At 41.0% G+C, this 20,351-nt stretch overlaps 1 protein-coding gene across 1 annotated transcript in view; it reads left to right on the plus strand.

The window, feature by feature from the left end:
- The window catches only part of LOC128660235 (G-protein coupled receptor 143), a 358,779-nt gene extending 338,701 nt beyond the window's left edge, over positions 1-20,078 (plus strand). The window contains exons 8-10 of the mRNA XM_053713983.1: positions 8,321-8,432; positions 19,563-19,809; positions 19,929-20,078. Coding sequence (XP_053569958.1) covers positions 8,321-8,432; positions 19,563-19,809; positions 19,929-20,014 — 445 coding nt within the window. The 3' untranslated portion in view covers positions 20,015-20,078. The remainder of the gene's footprint in view (positions 1-8,320; positions 8,433-19,562; positions 19,810-19,928) is intronic.
- Positions 20,079-20,351: the final 273 nt, after the last annotated feature.

A 20,351-nucleotide genomic window follows, 5' to 3' on the forward strand; every position in this document is an offset into this window, starting at 1 on the left:
CCTTAAAGGGACAGATTTCTTCTTTGTCGATTTTGCTTCACAAACGTTTGGCAGATGTGCCAGATGTTCAGTCTTTTTGTCAGGCTCTAACCAGAATTAAGCCTGTATTTAGACCAATTACTCCTCCCTGGAGTTTGAATTTAGTTCTTCGAGTTCTTCAAGGGGTTCTGTTTGAACCCATGCATTCCATAGCTATTAAATTGTTATCTTGGAAAGTTTTGTTTTTAGTTGCTATTTCTTCTGCTTGAAGAGTTTCTGAGCTTTCAGCGTTACAATGTGATTCGCCTTATCTTATATTTCATTCTGATAAGGTGGTTTTACGTACCAAACCTGGATTTCTTCCTAAGGTTGTTTCAAATAAGAATATTAATCGGGAAATTGTTGTTCCTTCCTTGTGTCCTAATCCTTCTTCTAAAAAGGAGCGTCTGTTACATAATCTGGACGTGGTTAGTGCCTTGAAGTTTTACTTACAGGCAACCAAGGATTTCCGTCAATCATCTTCATTATTCATTGTTTATTCTGGAAAGCGTAGGGGTCAGAAAGCTACGGCTACCTCTCTTTCTTTTTGGCTGAGGAGTATCATCCACCTGGCATATGAGACTGCTGGACAGCAGCCTCCTGAAAGAATTACGGCTCATTCTACTAGAGCTGTGGCTTCCACATGGGCCTTTAAAAACGATGCTTCTGTTGAACAGATTTGTAAGGCTGCGACTCGGTCGTCCCTTCATACTTTTTCCAAATTTTCCAAATTTAATACTTTTGCTTCTTCTGAGGCTGTTTTTGGGAGAAAGGTTCTTCAAGCAGTGGTGCCTTCCATTTAGGTCTCTATCTTGTCCCTCCCTTTCATCCGTGTCCTGTAGCTTTGGTATTGTATCCCACAAGTAAGGATGAAATCCGTGGACTCGTCGTACTTTGTAGAAGAAAAGGAAATTTATGCTTAGCTGATAAATTGATTTCTTCTACGATACGACGAGTCCACGGGCCCTCCCTGTCATTTTAAGACAGATTATATTTTATTTTTACAACTTCAGTCACCTCTGCACCTTTAGCTTTTCTCTTCCTAAACCTTTCGTTCGAATTACTGGGGGTGGAGGGAAGGGAGGAGCTATATATACAGCTCTGCTGTGGTGCTCTTTGCCACTTCCTGTTAGCAGGAGGTTACTATCCCACAAGTAAGGATGAAATCCGTGGACTCGTCGTATCGTAGAAGAAATCAATTTATCAGGTAAGCATAAATTTCCTTTTTTAAAATCCCTTTCTTTATATTATTACTCGTGGACTCCACAGCTTGGGTATTAGTTCCCATGAGTAATGGATTGTGGACTCTCACCACATGTTAAATTAATTTCATGGTGGTGAGAGTCCACGAAACCCACCCTATTTTTTTCTACGGTTAATTATTTATTTATTTTGGCACATTTTTTCTTGGATCTTATTCCTTTTCTCTTGTAAGGTGTATCCAGTCCACGGATCATCCATTACTTGTGGGATATTCTCCTTCCCAACAGGAAGCTGCAAGAGGACCACCCACAGCAGAGCTGTCTATATAGCTCCTCCTCTCCCTGCCACCCCCAGCCATTCTCTTGTAGCGCTCAACAAGAAAGGAAGTAGTTAGAGAGATGTGGTGTAATTTAGTTGTTTTTCTTCAAATCAAAAGTTTGTTATTTTCAAATGGTACCGGAGTTGTACTATTTTGGTCTCAGGCAGAAAGTAGAAGAAGAGTCTGCCTGTGGTCTTTAATGATCTTAGCAGGTTGTAACTAAGATCCATTGACGTTCTCACACATAACTGAAGAGAGAGGTAACTTCAGCTGGGGAATGGCGTGCAGGGTTTCCTACTATGAGGTATGTGCAGTTTAAATTTTTCTAGAGAAATGTAAATGCTAGAAAATGCTGTTAATACCGGATTTTTCTGAGGTAAGCCTGATTACAGTGATTTAACAACAACTAGTATCATGCTTGCTGTTAGAGGTAATACTCTTATTATTTTTCACATTCCTGACATATAAAAAGTTTGCTGGAAGTGCTTAAAAGTTTTTATATGCATATTGGTGATAAAACTTTATTGGGGCTTAGTTTTTTCCACATGGCTGGCTAATTTTTGCCTAGGGATAGTTTTGTTTGGCCTTTCACTGTGAATACATAAGTGGGAGGGGCCTAATTTCGCGCCTAAATGCGCATTAGATTTTGCAGCCTGAGACATCCAGTTTCCCTGAAGGAGTCCCCTGAATGCTTAGGACCTCTCTGAAGGGTTTTTGTGCTTTCCAAAGTCGATTGTATGGGAAGGTAGGGCCACAGCAGAGAGTTGGTTGTGACTGTTAAAAAAACGTTTATTTTGTTTTTTTGATCCGTTTTTGAAACTAAGGGATTAATCATCCATTTGCAAGTGGGTGCAATGCTCTGTTAGCCTATTATACACACTGTAAAAATTTCGTTTGATTTACTGCTTTTTTTCACTGTTTTTCAAATTCTGACCTTTTTTATTTTTCTTAAAGGCACAGTACCATTTTTATTTTTTGCTTGTTTACTTTCATTAGCGTTTTCCAAGCTTGCTGGTCTCTTTTGCTAGTCTGTTTAAACATGTCTGACATAGAGGAAACTCCTTGTTCATTATGTTTAGAAGCCATGGTGGAACCCCTCTTAGAATGTGTACCAAATGTACTGATTTCACTTTAAGTTATAAAGACCATATTCTGTCTTTAAAAGATTTATCACCAGAGGAAGCTGACAAGGGGGAAGTTATGCTGACTAACTCGCCTCACGTGTCAGAACCTTTAACTCCCGCTCAAGGGACTCCCGCTCAAGAGGCGCCAAGTACATCTAGCGCGCCCATGGCGTTTACTTTACAAGACATGGCAGCAGTCATGGATAATACCCTTTCAGCGGTATTATCCAGACTACCTGGGTTACGAGGAAAGCGAGACAGCTCTGGAGTTAGAAGGAATACAGAGCACTCTGACGCTTTAGTAGCTATGTCTGATACCCCTCACAATATGCAGAAGCTGAGGAAGGAGAGCTTCTTTCTGTGGGTGATTTTTCTGACTCAGGGAAGATGCTTCAACCTGATTCTGCTATGTCAACATTTAAATTTTAAGCTTGAACACCTCCGTGTGTTGCTCAGGGAGGTTTTAGCTACTCTGAATGACTGTGACACCATTCTAATGCCAGAGAAAATGTGCAGATTGGATAAATACTATGCAGTGCCTGTTTACACTGATGTTTTTCCAATACCTAAAAGGTTTTCAGAGATTATTACTAAGGAATGGGATAGACCAGGTGTTCCGTTCTCTCCCCCTCCTGTCTTTAAGAAAATGTTTCCCATAGATTCTGCAACACGGGACTTATTGCAAACAGTCCCTAAGGTGGAGGGAGCAGTTTCTACTCTAGCTAAGCGTACTACTATCCCTGTCGAGGACAGTTGTGCTTTCTTAGATCCAATGGATAAAAAGTTAGAGGGTTACCTTAAGAAAATGTTTATTCAACAAGGTTTTATTCTACAGCCTCTTGCATGCATTGCCCCGGTCACTGCTGCTGCGGCCTTCTGGTTTGAGTCTCTGGAGACCCCATTGGATGATATACTTGACAAGCTTAGAGCACTTAAGCTAGCCAATTCATTTGTTTCTGATGCCATTGTTCATTTAACTAAACTAACGGCTAAGAATTCTGGTTTTGCTATTCAGGCGCGTAGGGTGCTATGGCTTAAATCATGGTCAGCTGACGTTACTTCAAAGTCTAAGCTTCTTAATATTCCCTTCAAGGGGCAGACCCTATTCGGGACTGGATTGAAGGAGCTCATTTCTGATATTACTGGAGGAAAAGGTCATGCCCTTCCTCAGGATAGGTCTAACAAGTTAAGGACCAAACAAACTAATTTTCGTGCCTTTCGAAACTTTAAGACGAGTGCGGCATCAACTTCCTCTAATACAAAACAAGAGGGAAATTTTGCCCAGTCCGAGCCGGTCTGGAGATCTAACCAGACATGGAACAAAGGTAAGCAGGCCAAGAAACCTGCTGCTGCCTCTAAGACAGCATGAAGGATTGGCCCCCGATCCGGTAACGGATCTAGTAGGGGGCAGACTTTCTCTCTTCACCCAGGTTTGGGCAAGAGATGTCCAGGATCCCTGGGTGTTAGAAATTGTGTCCCAGGGATATCTTCTGGACTTCAGAGCTTCCCCTCCAAAAGGGAGGTTTCACCTTTCACAATTATCTGCAAACCAGATAAAGAGAGAGGCATTCTTACATTGTGTTCAAGACCTCCAAATTATGGGAGTGATACACCCAGTTCCAAAGGAGGAACAGGGTCAAGGTTTCTATTCAAATCTATTTGTGGTTCCCAAAAAAGAGGGAACCTTCAGACCAATATTAGATCTCAAGATCCTAAACAAATTTCTCAGGGTCCCATCCTTCAAGATGGAGACTATTCGAACCATCCTACCTATGATCCAGGAGGGTCAATACATGACTACTGTGGACTTAAAGGATGCTTATCTTCACATTCCGATACACAAAGATCATCATCGGTTTCTCAGGTTTGCCTTCCTAGACAGGCATTACCAGTTTGTGGCTCTTCCCTTTGGGTTAGCTACGGCTCCAAGAATCTTTACGAAGGTTCTGGGGTCACTTCTGGCGGTCCTAAGGCCGCGGGGCATAGCAGTAGCCCCTTACTTAGACAACATTCTGATACAGGCGTCAAATTTCCAAATTGCCAAGTCTCATACGGACATCGTTCTGGCATTCCTGAGGTCGCATGGGTGGAAGGTGAACGAAAAGAAGAGTTCTCTATCCCCTCTCATAAGAGTTTCCTTTCTGGGAACTCTGATAGATTCTGTAGAAATGAGGATTTACCTGACAGAGGCCAGGTTATCAAAACTTCTAGATTCTTGCCGTGTTCTTTATTCTACTTCTCACCCTTCGGTGGCTCAGTGTATGGAAGTAATCGGCTTAATGGTAGCGGCAATGGACATAGTTCCGTTTGCCCGCCTACATCTCAGACCGCTGCAACTCTGCATGCTCAGTCAGTGGAATGGGGATTACACAGATTTGTCCCCTCTACTAAATCTGGATCAAGAGACCAGGGATTCTCTTCTCTGGTGGCTATCTCGGGTCCATCTGTCCAAAGGTATGACCTTTCGCAGGCCAGATTGGACAATAGTAACTACAGACGCCAGCCTTCTGGGCTGGGGGCAGTCTGGAACTCCCTAAAGGCTCAGGGATCGTGGACTCAGGAGGAGGTTCTCCTCCCGATAAACATTCTGGAACTAAGAGCGATATTCAATGCTCTTCAGGCTTGGCCTCAGCTAGCGACAATGAGGTTCATCAGATTTCAGTCGGACAACATCACGACTGTAGCTTACATCAACCATCAAGGGGGAACAAGGAGTTCCCTAGCGATGTTGGAGGTTTCAAAGATAATTCGTTGGGCAGAGATTCACTCTTGCCACCTATCAGCTATCCATATCCCAGGAGTAGAGAACTGGGAGGCGGATTTTCTAAGTCGACAGACCTTTCATCCGGGGGAGTGGGAGCTCCATCCGGAGGTGTTTGCACAGTTGATTCAACGTTGGGGCAAACCAGAACTGGATCTCATGGCGTCTCGCCAGAACGCCAAGCTTCCTTGTTACGGGTCCAGGTCCAGGGATCCCAAGGCAGCGCTGATAGATGCTCTAGCAGCGCCTTGGTCCTTCAACCTGGCTTATGTGTTTCCACCGTTTCCTCTGCTCCCTCGTCTGATTGCCAAAATCAAGCAGGAGAGAGCATCAGTGATTTTGATAGCACCTGCGTGGCCACGCAGGACTTGGTATTCAGATCTGGTGGACATGTCATCCTTTCCACCATGGACTCTGCCTCTAAGACAGGACCTTCTACTTCAGGGTCCTTTCAACCATCCAAATCTAATTTCTCTGCGACTGACTGCCTGGAGATTGAACGCTTGATTTTATCAAAGCGTGGCTTCTCCGAGTCAGTCATTGATACCTTAATTCAGGCACGAAAGCCTGTCACCAGGAAAATCTATCATAAGATATGGTGTAAATATCTTCATTGGTGTGAATCCAAGGGTTACTCATGGAGTAAGGTCAGGATTCCTAGGATATTGTCTTTTCTCCAAGATGGATTGGAGAAGGGTTTGTCAGCGAGTTCCTTAAAGGGACAGATTTCTGCTTTGTCTATTCTTTTGCACAAGCATCTGGTGGATGTTCCAGACATTCAGGCATTTTGTCAGGCTTTAGTTAGAATCAAGCCTGTGTTTAAACCTGTTGCTCCACCATGGAGTTTAAATTTAGTTCTTAAAGTTCTTCAAGGGGTTCCGTTTGAACCCTTGCATTCCATAGATATCAAGCTTTTATCTTGGAAAGTTCTGTTTTTGGTAGCTATCTCCTCGGCTCGTAGAGTTTCTGAGTTATCTGCTTACAGTGTGATTCCCCTTATCTGATCTTCCATGCAGATAAGGTAGTTTTGCGTACCAAACCTGATATCAATCAGGAGATTGTTGTTCCGTCACTGTGTCCTAATCCTTCTTCAAAGAAGGAACGTCTATTACACAATCTTGACGTGGTTCGTGCTTTAAAGTTTTATTTACAAGCTACTAAAGATTTTCGTCAAACATCTGCATTGTTTGTTGTCTACTCTGGACAGAGGAGAGGCCAAAAGGCTTCGGCAACTTCTCTTTCGTTTTGGCTAAGGAGTATAATACGCTTAGCTTATGAGACTGCTGGCCAGCAGCCTCCTGAAAGGATTACAGCTCATTCTACTAGAGCGGTAGCTTCCACATGGGCTTTTAAAAATGAGGCTTCTGTTGAACAGATTTGTAAGGCGGCGACTTGGTCTTCGCTTCATACTTTTTCAAAGTTCTATAAATTTGATACTTTTGCTTCTTCGGAGGCTATTTTTGGGAGAGAGGTTTTGCAGGCAGTGGTACCTTCCATTTAAGTACCTGCCTTGTCCCTCCCTTCATCCGTGTCCTATAACTTTGCTATTGGTATCCCACAAGTAATGGATGATCCGTGGACTGGATACACCTTACAAGAGAAAACATAATTTATGCTTACCTGATAAATTTATTTCTCTTGTGGTGTATCCAGTCCACGGCCCGCCCTGTCATTTTAAGGCAGGTATATTTTATTTTTAAACTTCAGTCACCACTGCACCGTATGGTTTCCCCTTTCTCTTGCTTGTCTTCGGTCGAATGACTGGAGGTGGCAGGGAGAGGAGGAGCTATATAGACAGCTCTGCTGTGGGTGGTCCTCTTGCAGCTTCCTGTTGGGAAGGAGAATATCCCACAAGTAATGGATGATCCGTGGACTGGATATACCACAAGAGAAATAAATTTATCAGGTAAGCATAAATTATGTTTTTCTTACCTCACTTGTGTACGTTATATGTGTGAGTTGGGAGTTGTTTTGTTTAGAGCTCTTGGGGTTTGGGAATCTTTGCCTCCTAGTTGTAGAGAAGAGTAATTCCCATGAGTAATGGATCATAGACTCTCACCATAATTTAAAGAAATTAATTTATCAGGTAAGCATAAATTTTGTTGTGTTTTTTTTTTAAAGGCCACTAAACACTAAATAAATGCTAGATAGAATGATGTATTCAAAGCAGAGATATGCCTGAGCATAATATACAGATGTATTTTTTAAGATTATATTAGTTTAAATATTAATAAAACAAGTGTACCATTTTTAGTATCTATAAAGCAATGGGGGCCACCATGTTGTAACCTAGGTTTGCGGAGGCCAATTAGGGACAGTTATAAATGGGTGACTAGAGTGTGGAACCAATGACTGCATATAATGTAGCAGTGTTTGGAGTCTGCATTTATACTTCTAATAGGAGTAGGGTTGCCAGCTATCTTCTGCAAAAATACTGGACAAGTCTATTAGTGACTGGTAACATTGCCCCTGCATTCCACTGTGTATATTTTCACAAGCGTCATTATACCCCTTGGCCGCCAGTAACATTCAAATCAGTCATTTTACCTCTTTGGTTGCTAGTAAATAGTAGTGGTTTGGCCCTCTTGACTGCCCCTCACTACTTTCTGTTCCAAATTTATATTGCAATGAGGCATAGGAGGCCTTTTAGCTAACACTCCAGTATTTTTACTGGAGAGCCTATTAAATAATGTACACCTGGCAACACTAAATAGGGGCTGAAGTTAACTTACTGGAAAGATGTGCAAAATAAAGTATGTTACAAATAATTTTTACTATACATAACTAAATATGTTATAGAATGTGTTTAGCGTTTAATGTCCTTTAAGTAAATTCAATTAATTTGAAATATTTAGATTTTTCTGTATTTATCATTCTCTTTCTCACTTTCCTCAGCTGGCTGGGCAATGTGGTTTGTGATTCCTTGCTCATTATTTTTGAATTGTGGGGCGACTCAGCTCCCCCTCGGCAGTTGCAGTTTGCCGTTCTAACAGCATGGATTATTACGGTGAGAATACTGCAACTATTAGGACCTGTTTTGTTAAAGGGCTATTATAGTGAAAAAAATTAGATGCATGTTATTTTAAAGCTAGTTACCACCCAGTGCTATTTGTTTAACTCCAGCAAATGGTTAAACACATAGTTAAAATTCAGCTAATTGAATCAGTTTCTGCTCTGAACTAGTTGTTTTGCGGCTCCCAAGTAAAACTTCAACTATACCTTTAACATCTTTGCTGTGCTTTAACACACAGACTTGCAGCATTGCTAGTGTATAATGAATTAGAGCATGTATTTGTTTTCTTTCATATAGGTGGCAAGAGTCCACAAGCTAGTTACTGATGGGATATACATTCCTACCAGGAGGGGGCAAAGTTTACCAATCCTCAAATGCCTATAAATACACCTCCCACCTCACTCATACCTCAGTTTTAAAAACTTTGCCTCCTTAGGAGGTGGTGAAGCATGATGTGCTTGGTTTCTTCAGTGAAAGGCGCTTCTAAGCATATTAAAGCCCAGTTCCTCTCTAAGTGCAGTGTTTGTCTTGAGGGTTGTGAAGGGAGTATTGCCTGATGATACTATGTTTTCGCTTTTGGTAAAGCATTTCATAAGGCTCTCTGTAAATCGGTCATAGGGATTTATCTGCTGCCTCCCTTTATAGATCGATATTATATTCTTGTACCACTACCTCTGCTGATATGTTTCAGTACTGGTTTGGCAAGTATTATGTTAGTCTCATGGAATGTTGATAATCACATTTTATGCAGCTAAAATAGAAGTATCCATTAGGCTTTATTTAGGTAAAAAAATGTTGTTTATACAATCAAAATTCTTACCTGCTTTTTAGAGTGATGGGTATATTAGAATTCCACTACAGCTTTGCATGTCACGCATGTGATGATGCTATTTATGTCATAGCATGACGTGTCATAATTTTCACCTAAAATGTTAAATTTTCACGCCAAAATTGCCATTATAAGCTCCACCCCCAGCTCATTCAGTGCTCTCAGAAAACACTTAGAGAGCTTTCATGCAGCATTATTTTATTAATTAAATAAATTTTCGCTTTGTTTCCTATTCTCTCAAGCCTGTTATATATATATATATATTATATATAGGAGCATGGATATAAATTTGCAGAATTCATTTATTTTTTATGTCTCAAACTGAACCTGCCTCTTATGTTACCATAGGATTTGGGCTGCCTGAACACGTATCTGCCAAAGCTAAGTGTGTTTGTTGTAATAAAGCTGATCTAAATTCTTCAGCTCAATTATGTGGCTTTTGTTTTGACAATTTGTTAAATGCTGATAATATATCTATGAGTACAACTGCACCCACTGTTATTCCATATCAGTCTAATGTACATAGCATTACTTCAGAAATTAAAAGATTTTATTGCTGCAGCTATAGAGAAGGCAATGACTGCTATTTCGCCTTCAAATAAACATAAAAGGATTTTGCAAAGTTTTCCTAAACCTAGTGAATTAAGTTCTGACTTTCAGCAGGATGATGTATCCTCTACTGATGGGGTTTCCTCTGATTCAGAGGATGCCACGTCAGTGACAGATGTAGACAGATCTTTTTTATTTAAGATAGAATATATTCGTTCTCTCTTAAAGGAAGTTTTGTTTTCTTTGGGTATTGAGGAGTCTAAACCTGATGATAAAGCTAGTAATCGTCTAAATTCTGTATTTAAGACTACTGTTATTACTCCTGAAATATCTCCTATTCCTGATGCTATCTCTAATGTGATTGCTAAAGAATGGTCTAAGCCTGGTACCTCTTTTAACCCTTCTTCTAGGTTTAAGAAATGGTATCCTTTACCTGTAGCCAATTTAGAACTTTGGGAAACCGTTCCTAAAGTTGATGGGCCAATTTCCACTCTTACCAAACGTACTACTATTCCTATGGAAGACAGTACTTCTTTTAAGGATCCTTTAGATAGGAAGCTTGAATCTTATCAAAGAAGGGCATATTTACATAGTGGCTATATTCTTAGACCTGTTATATCTATGGTTGATGTTGCAGCTGCTGCTTCTACATTTTGGATGTATAGTTTAGCACAGCAGTTGTCTTCAGATTCTGAATTATCTAACATTATAGTTTTACTTCAACATGCAAATCATTTAATTTGTGATGCTATATTTGATGTTATGAAGATCAATGTCAGATCAATGTCTTTAGCCATTCTAACTAGAAGAGATTTATGGCTTAAATCTTGGAATTCTAAAAGATATGGAACAAAAAGGAGACAGTGCGACCCATAAAATCTTGGAATGCTGACATTGTGTCTAAAACTAGATTATTATCTCTATTTTCAAGGTAAAAATCGTTTTGTTTCACAATTGGATTCTATTATCTCCACTGTTACCGGGGATAAGGGAGTTTTTCTTCCCCAAGAGAAGAAATCTAAGGGTAAATTTGAAGCTCCCAATCGTTTTCGTTCCTTATGTCAGAATAGAGAACAGAAAACCACTCCTTCCCCCTTAGGCTTCTGTCTCTAATTGGAGACCATCTCCGAATTGGAATAAATCCAAGCCTTATAAGAAACCAAATCCTGCCCCTAAACCTACATGAAGGTGCAGCCCTCAAGCTAGTTTTTCTGGTAGGGGGCAGACTAAAGCTATTTCAAAGAGTTTGGACAGACTCTGTCCAAAAACAGTGGATTCAGCATATAATTTTTCGGGGGTATCGAATAGGATTCAGAATAAGACCTCCCTTGGGAAGATTCTTTCTTACCCATGTACCAAAAAATCCAGTAAAAGCTCAAGCCTTTCTGAAATGTTTCAGATCTAGAACTTTTAGGGGCAATTGTCCCAGTTCCACAGCAGGAACAAAGATTGGGGGTTTTTTTCAAATATATTGTGCCAAAGAAGGAAACATTCTTTCAGACCAATTTTGGATCTGAAAACTTTAAATCGTTTTGTAAGAGTCCCAACTTTAAAGATGGTGACTATAAGGACTATTCTGCCTTTTGTTCAGCAAGGTCACTTCATGTCCTCAATAGACTTACAGGACGCTTACCTTCACATTCCGATTCATTCAGATCACTATCGATTTCTGAGATTCTCTTTTCTAAACGAGCATTAACAATTTGTCACTCTTATGTTTTGGCCTTGCAACAGCACCAAGAATATTCTCAAAAGCTCTAGGTGCCCTTCTATCTGTAATCAGAGAGCAGGGTATTGTGGTGTTTCCTTATTTGGACTATATCTTGGTACTAGCTCAATCTTTTCATTTAGCAGACTTCCACACAAAACAACTTCTGTTGTTTCTTCAAAGACATGGTTGGAAGATCAATTTACTAAAGAGTTTCTTGATTCCTCAGGCAAAGGTCAACTTTTTAGGTTTCCAGATAGATTCAGTGTACATGACTTTTGAGATTAGTTTTAGCTTGTCTAAACCTTCAGTCTCTATCATTCCCTTCAGTGGCTATGTACATGAAAGTTTTAGGTTTCATGATTGCAGCATCGGACGAGATCCCTTTTGCTCGTTTTCATATGAGACCTCTACAGCTTTGCATGTTGCACTAATGGTGCATGGATTATACTCCGATATCACAACTGATATACTTAAATCATCAAGGGGGGACTTGCAGTCCCCTAGCAATGAAAGAAGTACCTCTAATACTTTCTTGGGCAGAATCCAACTCTTTTCTAATCACTGCGATCATATACCAGGTGTAGACAATTGGGAAGCGGATATATATCACAAGGTTTGGAAAACCTTTATTTTATGGTGTTCCATTTATGATTATTCTTGGCTTACTTTTAGAATTCCTAGGATTCTACAGTTTCTTCAGGATGGTTTGGATAAAGGTTTGTCGGCCAATACTTTGAAAGGACAAATATCTGCTCTTTCTGTTTTATTTCACAGAAAGATTGCTAATCTTCCTGAAGTTCACTGTTTCATACAGGCTTTGACTCGTATCAAACTTGTTGTTAAATCTATCTCTCCACCTTGGAGTCTAAATTTGGTAATAAAGCCTATGAATAATTTTGAGCCTATGAATTATTTGACATTAAACTACTTTCTTGGAAAGTGTTATTTCTCTTGGCTATCTCTTCTGCTAAAAGAGTTTCTGAATTGTTTGCTCTCTTGTGAGTCTCCTTATCTGATTTTCCATCAAAATAAAGCTGTTTTGTGGACTTTGTTTTAATTTTTGCCTAAAGTTGTGAATTCTAACATCATCAATAGGAAAATTATTGTTCCTTCCTTGTGTCCTAATCCTAAGAATACTCTTGAAGGTCTTTACATTCTTTGGATGTGTAAGAGCTTTGAAATATTATATTGAGGTTACTAAAGTTTTCAGAAAGACTTCTAGTCTATTTGTTATTTTTTCTGGTTCCAGAAAAGGTCAGAAAGCCTCTGCCATTTCGTTGGCATCTTGGTTGAAACTTCTGATTCACAAAGCTTATTTGGAGGCGGGGCAGTCTCCACCTCAGAGAATAACAGCTCATTCTACCAGATCAGTTGCCACTTCTTGGGCTTTTAAGAATGAAGCTTCAGTTGATCAAATCTGCAAAGTACCCACTTGGTCTTCTTTGCATACATTTACAAAATTTTACCATTTTGATGTTTTTGCTTCTTTGAAAGCAGCTTTTGGTAGAAAGGTTCTTCAGGCAGCTGTCTGTTTGATTCTAATGCCTATGATTTAAGTTTTTTTAAAATATTATTTTTTTAAAAAAAATATTATTTTTATTTAAAACTTTTTATTATTTTTTTGGATTTAATTTTTCAGCGGAAATAGCTGTTTTTATTTTATCCCTCCCTCTATAGTTACTCGTGGACTTCCACATCTTGGGTATTTTATCCGATCAGTAACTAGCTTGTAGACTCTCGCCACCTATATGAAAGAAAACATAATTTCTTCTGTTAAGTGTGATCAGTCCACGGGTCATCATTACTTCTGGGATATTACTCCTCCCCAACAGGAAGTGCAAGAGGATTCACCCAGCAGAGCTGCATATAGCTCCTCCCCTCTACGTCACTCCCAGTCATTCTCTTGCACCCAACGACTAGATAGGATGTGTGAGAGGACTATGGTGATTATACTTAGTTTTATATCTTCAATCAAAAGTTTGTTATTTTTAAAATAGCACCGGAGTGTGTTATTACCTCTCTGGCAGAGTTTGAAGAAGAATCTACCAGAGTTTTTGCTATGATTTTAGCCGGAGTAGTTAAGATCATATTGCTGTTTCTCGGCCATCTGAGGAGAGGTAAACTTCAGATCAGGGGACAGCGGGCAGATGAATCTGCATAGAGGTATGTAGCAGCTTTTATTTTCTGACAATGGAATTGATGAGAAAATCCTGCCATACCGATATAATGTCATGTATGTATACTTTTACTTCAGTATTCTGGGGAATGGTACTTCACTAGAATTATACTGTAAGAATTACATAAAGCTGTTTACTAACTAGAAATTATGTTTAACGTTTTTGCTGGAATGTAAAATCGTTTTCATTTGCTGAGGTACTGAGTGAATAAATGTTTGGGCACTATTTTTCCACTTGGCAGTTGCTTAATCTTTTTTCTGACAGTTTCTGTTCTCTCTCACTGCTGTGTGTGAGGGGGAGGGGCCGTTTTTTGGCGCTTTTGCTACGCATCAAATATTTCAGTCAGTAGCTCATTGTATTTCCTGCATGATCCGGTTCATCTCTACAGAGCTCAGGGGTCTTCAAAACTTATTTTGAGGGAGGTAATTTCTCTCAGCAGAGCTGTGAGAATTATAGTTGACTGAAATAAAAGACGTTTATTCTGTAATTGGTTTCCTGCTTTCAGAATTTGTTATCTTTGCTAATGGGATTAAACCTTTGCTAAAGTTGTGTTGTTTACACTATAACTGTTTTCAATTTATTAATTTTCAACTGTCATAGATCTTCTGTGCTTCTTAAAGGCACAGTACGTTTTTAATATTATTCTAATTGAATTGTATTCCAAGTTGCAAGTTTATTTGCTAGTGTGTTAAACATGTCTGATTCAGAGGATGATACCTGTGTCATTTGTTGCAATGCCAAAGTGGAGCCCAATAGAAATTTATGTACTAACTGTATTGATGCTACTTTAAATAAGAGTCAATCTGTACAAATTGAACAAATTTCACCAAACAACGAGGGGAGAGTTATGCCGACTAACTCGCCTCACGTGTCAGTACCTGCATCTCCCGATCGGGAGGTGCGTGATATTGTAGCGCCGAGTACATCTGGGCGGCCATTACAAATCACATTACAGGATATGGCTACTGTTATGACTGAAGTTTTGGCTAAATTACCAGAACTAAGAGGTAAGCGTGATCACTCTGGGGTGAGAACAGAGTGCGCTGATAATATTAGGGCCATGTCAGACACTGCGTCACAGGTGGCAGAACATGAGGACGGAGAACTTCATTCTGTGGGTGACGGTTCTGATCCAAACAGACTGGATTCAGATATTTCAAATTTTAAATTTAAACTGGAAAACCTCCGTGTATTACTAGGGGAGGTGTTAGCGGCTCTGAATGATTGTAACACAGTTGCAATACCAGAGAAACTGTGTAGGTTGGATAAATATTTTGCGGTACCGGCGAGTACTGAGGTTTTTCCTATACCTAAGAGACTTACTGAAATTGTTACTAAGGAGTGGGATAGACCCGGTGTGCCGTTCTCACCCCCTCCGATATTTAGAAAGATGTTTCCAATAGACGCCACCACACGGGACTTATGGCAAACGGTCCCTAAGGTGGAGGGAGCAGTTTCTACTTTAGCTAAGCGTACCACTATCCCGGTGGAGGATAGCTGTGCTTTTTCAGATCCAATGGATAAAAAATTAGAGGGTTACCTTAAGAAAATGTTTGTTCAACAAGGTTTTATATTGCAACCCCTTGCATGCATTGCGCCGATCACGGCTGCAGCGGCATTCTGGATTGAGTCTCTGGAAGAGAACATTAGTTCAGCTACTCTGGACGACATTACGGACAGGCTTAGAGTCCTTAAACTAGCTAATTCATTCATTTCGGAGGCCGTAGTACATCTTACTAAACTTACGGCGAAGAATTCAGGATTCGCCATTCAGGCACGCAGGGCGCTGTGGCTAAAATCCTGGTCAGCTGATGTTACTTCTAAGTCTAAATTGCTTAATATACCTTTCAAAGAGCAGACCTTATTCGGGCCCGGGTTGAAAGAGATTATCGCTGACATTACAGGAGGTAAAGGCCATGCCCTGCCTCAGGACAAAGCCAAAGCTAAGGCTAGACAGTCTAATTTTCGTTCCTTTCGTAATTTCAAAGCTGGAGCAGCATCAACTTCCTCTGCACCAAGACAGGAAGGAGCTGTTGCTCGCTACAGACAAGGCTGGAAACCTAACCAGTCCTGGAACAAGGGCAAGCAGACCAGGAAACCTGCTGCTGCCCCTAAAACAGCATGAATTGAGGGCCCCCGATCCGGGATCGGATCTAGTGGGGGGCAGACTTTCTCTCTTCGCCCAGGCTTGGGCAAGAGATGTCCAGGATCCCTGGGCGCTAGAGATAATATCTCAGGGATACCTTCTGGACTTCAAATACTCTCCTCCAAGAGAGAGATTTCATCTGTCAAGGTTGTCAACAATCCAGACAAAGAAAGAGGCGTTTCTACGCTGCGTACAAGAGCTCTTGTTAATGGGAGTAATCCATCCTGTTCCATGATCGGAACAGGGACAGGGGTTTTACTCAAATCTGTTTGTGGTTCCCAAAAAAGAGGGAACTTTCAGACCAATCCTGGACTTAAAGATCCTAAACAAATTCCTAAGAGTTCCATCGTTCAAGATGGAGACTATTCGGACAATTTTACCCATGATCCAAGAGGGTCAGTACATGACCACTGTAGATTTAAAAGATGCCTACCTTCACATACCGATTCACAAAGATCATTACCGGTACCTAAGGTTTGCCTTCCTAGACAGGCATTACCAGTTTGTGGCTCTTCCATTCGGATTGGCTACAGCTCCAAGAATCTTCACAAAGGTTCTGGGTGCTCTTCTGGCGGTACTAAGACCGCGGGGAATCTCGGTAGCTCCATACCTAGACGACATTCTGATTCAAGCTTCAAGCTTTCAAACTGCCAAGTCTCATACAGAGTTAGTACTGGCATTTCTAAGGTCACATGGATGGAAGGTGAACGAAAAGAAAAGTTCACTCGTTCCACTCACAAGAGTTCCCTTCCTGGGGACTCTTATAGATTCTGTAGAAATGAAGATTTACCTGACAGAGGACAGGCTAACAAGACTTCAAAGTGCTTGCCGCACCCTTCATTCCATTCAACACCCGTCAGTGGCTCAATGCATGGAGGTAATCGGCTTAATGGTAGCGGCAATGGACATAGTACCCTTTGCACGCTTACACCTCAGACCACTGCAACTGTGCATGCTAAGTCAGTGGAATGGGGATTACTCAGACTTATCCCCTTCTCTGAATCTGGATCAAGAGACCAGAAATTCTCTTCTATGGTGGCTTTCTCGGCCACATCTGTCCAGGGGGATGCCATTCAGCAGACCAGACTGGACAATTGTAACAACAGACGCCAGCCTTCTAGGTTGGGGTGCCGTCTGGAATTCTCTAAAGGCTCAGGGACAATGGAGTCAGGAGGAGAGTCTCCTGCCAATAAACATTCTGGAATTGAGAGCAGTTCTCAATGCCCTCCTGACTTGGCCCCAGTTGACAACTCGGGGGTTCATCAGGTTTCAGTCGGACAACATCACGACTGTAGCTTACATCAACCATCAGGGAGGGACAAGAAGCTCCCTAGCTATGATGGAAGTATCAAAGATAATTCGCTGGGCAGAGTCTCACTCTTGCCACCTGTCAGCAATCCACATCCCGGGAGTGGAGAACTGGGAGGTGGATTTCTTAAGTCGTCAGACTTTTCATCCGGGGGAGTGGGAACTCCATCCGGAGGTCTTTGCCCAAATACTTGGACGTTGGGGCAAACCAGAGATAGATCTCATGGCGTCTCGACAGAACGCCAAGCTTCCTCGTTACGGGTCCAGATCCAGGGATCCAGGAGCAGTCCTGATAGATGCCCTGACAGCACCTTGGGACTTCAGGATGGCTTACGTGTTTCCACCCTTCCCGATGCTTCCTCGATTGATTGCCAGAATCAAACAAGAGAGAGCATCAGTGATTCTAATAGCTCCTGCGTGGCCACGCAGGACTTGGTATGCAGACCTGGTGGACATGTCATCCTGTCCACCTTGGTCTCTACCTCTGAAACAGGACCTTCTGATACAGGGTCCCTTCAAACATCAAAATCTAACTTCTCTGAAGCTGACTGCTTGGAAATTGAACGCTTGATTTTATCAAGACGTGGGTTTTCCGAGTCAGTTATTGATACCTTAATACAGGCTAGGAAGCCTGTTACCAGAAAGATTTACCATAAGATATGGCGTAAATACCTATATTGGTGTGAATCCAAAGGTTACTCTTGGAGTAAGGTTAGGATTCCTAGGATATTGTCTTTTCTACAAGAAGGTTTAGAAAAGGGTTTATCTGCTAGTTCATTAAAGGGACAGATCTCAGCTCTGTCCATTCTGTTACACAAACGTCTGTCAGAAGTTCCTGACGTCCAGGCTTTTTGTCAGGCTTTGGTCAGGATTAAGCCTGTGTTTAAAACTGTTGCTCCACCATGGAGTTTAAACCTTGTTCTTAATGTTTTACAGGGCGTTCCGTTTGAACCCCTTCATTCCATTGATATAAAGTTGTTATCTTGGAAAGTTCTATTTTTAATGGCTATTTCCTCGGCTCGAAGAGTCTCTGAATTATCAGCCTTACATTGTGATTCTCCTTATTTGATTTTTCATTCGGATAAGGTAGTTCTGCGTACTAAACCTGGGTTCTTACCTAAGGTAGTTACTAACAGGAATATCAATCAAGAGATTGTTGTTCCTTCCTTGTGCCCAAATCCTTCTTCAAAGAAGGAACGTCTACTGCACAACCTGGATGTAGTCCGTGCTCTGAAATTTTACTTACAGGCAACTAAGGAATTTCGACAAACATCTTCTCTGTTTGTCGTTTACTCTGGGCAGAGGAGAGGTCAAAAAGCTTCTGCTACCTCTCTTTCTTTTTGGCTTCGTAGCATAATTCGTTTAGCTTATGAGACTGCTGGACAGCAGCCTCCTGAAAGAATTACAGCTCATTCTACTAGAGCTGTGGCTTCCACTTGGGCCTTCAAGAATGAGGCCTCTGTTGAGCAGATTTGCAAGGCTGCAACTTGGTCTTCGCTTCATACTTTTTCCAAATTTTACAAATTTGACACTTTTGCTTCATCGGAGGCTATTTTTGGGAGAAAGGTTCTTCAGGCAGTGGTTCCTTCTGTATAAAGAGCCTGCCTATCCCTCCCGTCATCCGTGTACTTTTGCTTTGGTATTAGTATCCCAGAAGTAATGATGACCCGTGGACTGATCACACTTAACAGAAGAAAACATAATTTATGCTTACCTGATAAATTCCTTTCTTCTGTAGTGTGATCAGTCCACGGCCCGCCCTGTTTTTAAGGCAGGTAAATATTTTTTAATTTATACTCCAGTCACCACTTCACCCTTGGCTTTTCCTTTCTCGTTGGTCCTTGGTCGAATGACTGGGAGTGACGTAGAGGGGAGGAGCTATATGCAGCTCTGCTGGGTGAATCCTCTTGCACTTCCTGTTGGGGAGGAGTAATATCCCAGAAGTAATGATGACCCGTGGACTGATCACACTACAGAAGAAAGGAATTTATCAGGTAAGCATAAATTATGTTTTTTTTAAGAACTTACCTGATAAATTAATTTCTTTCATGGTGGTGAGAGTCCACGTGATCCACCCATTTTTTGGGGGTTATGATTTTTTTGTATAAACCACATTATTTATTCTATTCCACTTTTTTATGCTTTTACTCCTTATACACATCACTAACTTGGCTATACGTTAAACTGAGGTATGAGTGAGGTGTATTTATAGGCATTTAAGGTTTGGGAAACTTTGCCCCCTCCTGGTAGAAATGTATATCCCATCAGTAACTAGCTCGTGGACTCTCGCCACCATAAAAGAAATTAATTTATCAGAAAAGTTCTTACATAAATTATGTTTTTTTACTATATTAATAAGCTGCGAATAATGTAAATGTGAACATAATGCTGAGCTGTATTTCAGGGAATCCTAAACCCCATATACTGCTGTCTACACTCACTGGCATTTTATGGTGGCTGGTGTAATGCTGGACGCTTTTTAAATCAGAGCAGCATACGGTCAAATGCCCCTTCTGAGATTACTCCAGAAAGTAGCCAGCAGGGATTATTAGAAGAAGAACATCAGTTGCTGGGGATGGAGCAACCACAGGTCACTGGAAAGCTGTCTTCACCAAACATACTGCAGGTGATGGATTCGTGGAACTCTATTGGTAAGAAATGGTGCACATATGAGAATTTCAGGCGAGGCAGGAGGAGGAAGGAATTGTTTTTATCTCTTTTTTTTTTGCCAGTTTATTTAAACTTCTTTTGTCTGTTTTCTCTTTCTTAGGGTTTAGTTGTTCTGCTGTGGAAATAAATGCAGTACGTCTCCTGGGATCATGTGAATCCGGCTGTACCACCCGTGTAATTGCTTAGCTCCTCCCTAATCCTGTGAATGGTGTATTTACCAGCCAATAAAACTGAAATATGCAGTTTGTTACTTTATTTCACTCAGGTCTTTCTTCTGAATTATACCAAAGGATGCCTTATTAGATTAATTCAAAGGCCCAGTGGTATCAAAGAGTATCTATTAACCCCTTAATGACAGCTTATGTACCATCTACGGTCACTTCCATTTTTACATTTATGGGTTAAATAGCAAGGGTATCGCTGACAGCTGCGAGACTGCATTATTTCTGCATGTGTCAGGCAGTGAGACTTACAGAAATAGCGCAGTCTTGCACTGTCTGCGAGACCCCTGCAATTACAGGGC

Source organism: Bombina bombina, chromosome 1 (assembly GCF_027579735.1).
Source record: "Bombina bombina isolate aBomBom1 chromosome 1, aBomBom1.pri, whole genome shotgun sequence".
Classification (NCBI taxonomy): Eukaryota; Metazoa; Chordata; class Amphibia; order Anura; family Bombinatoridae; genus Bombina; species Bombina bombina.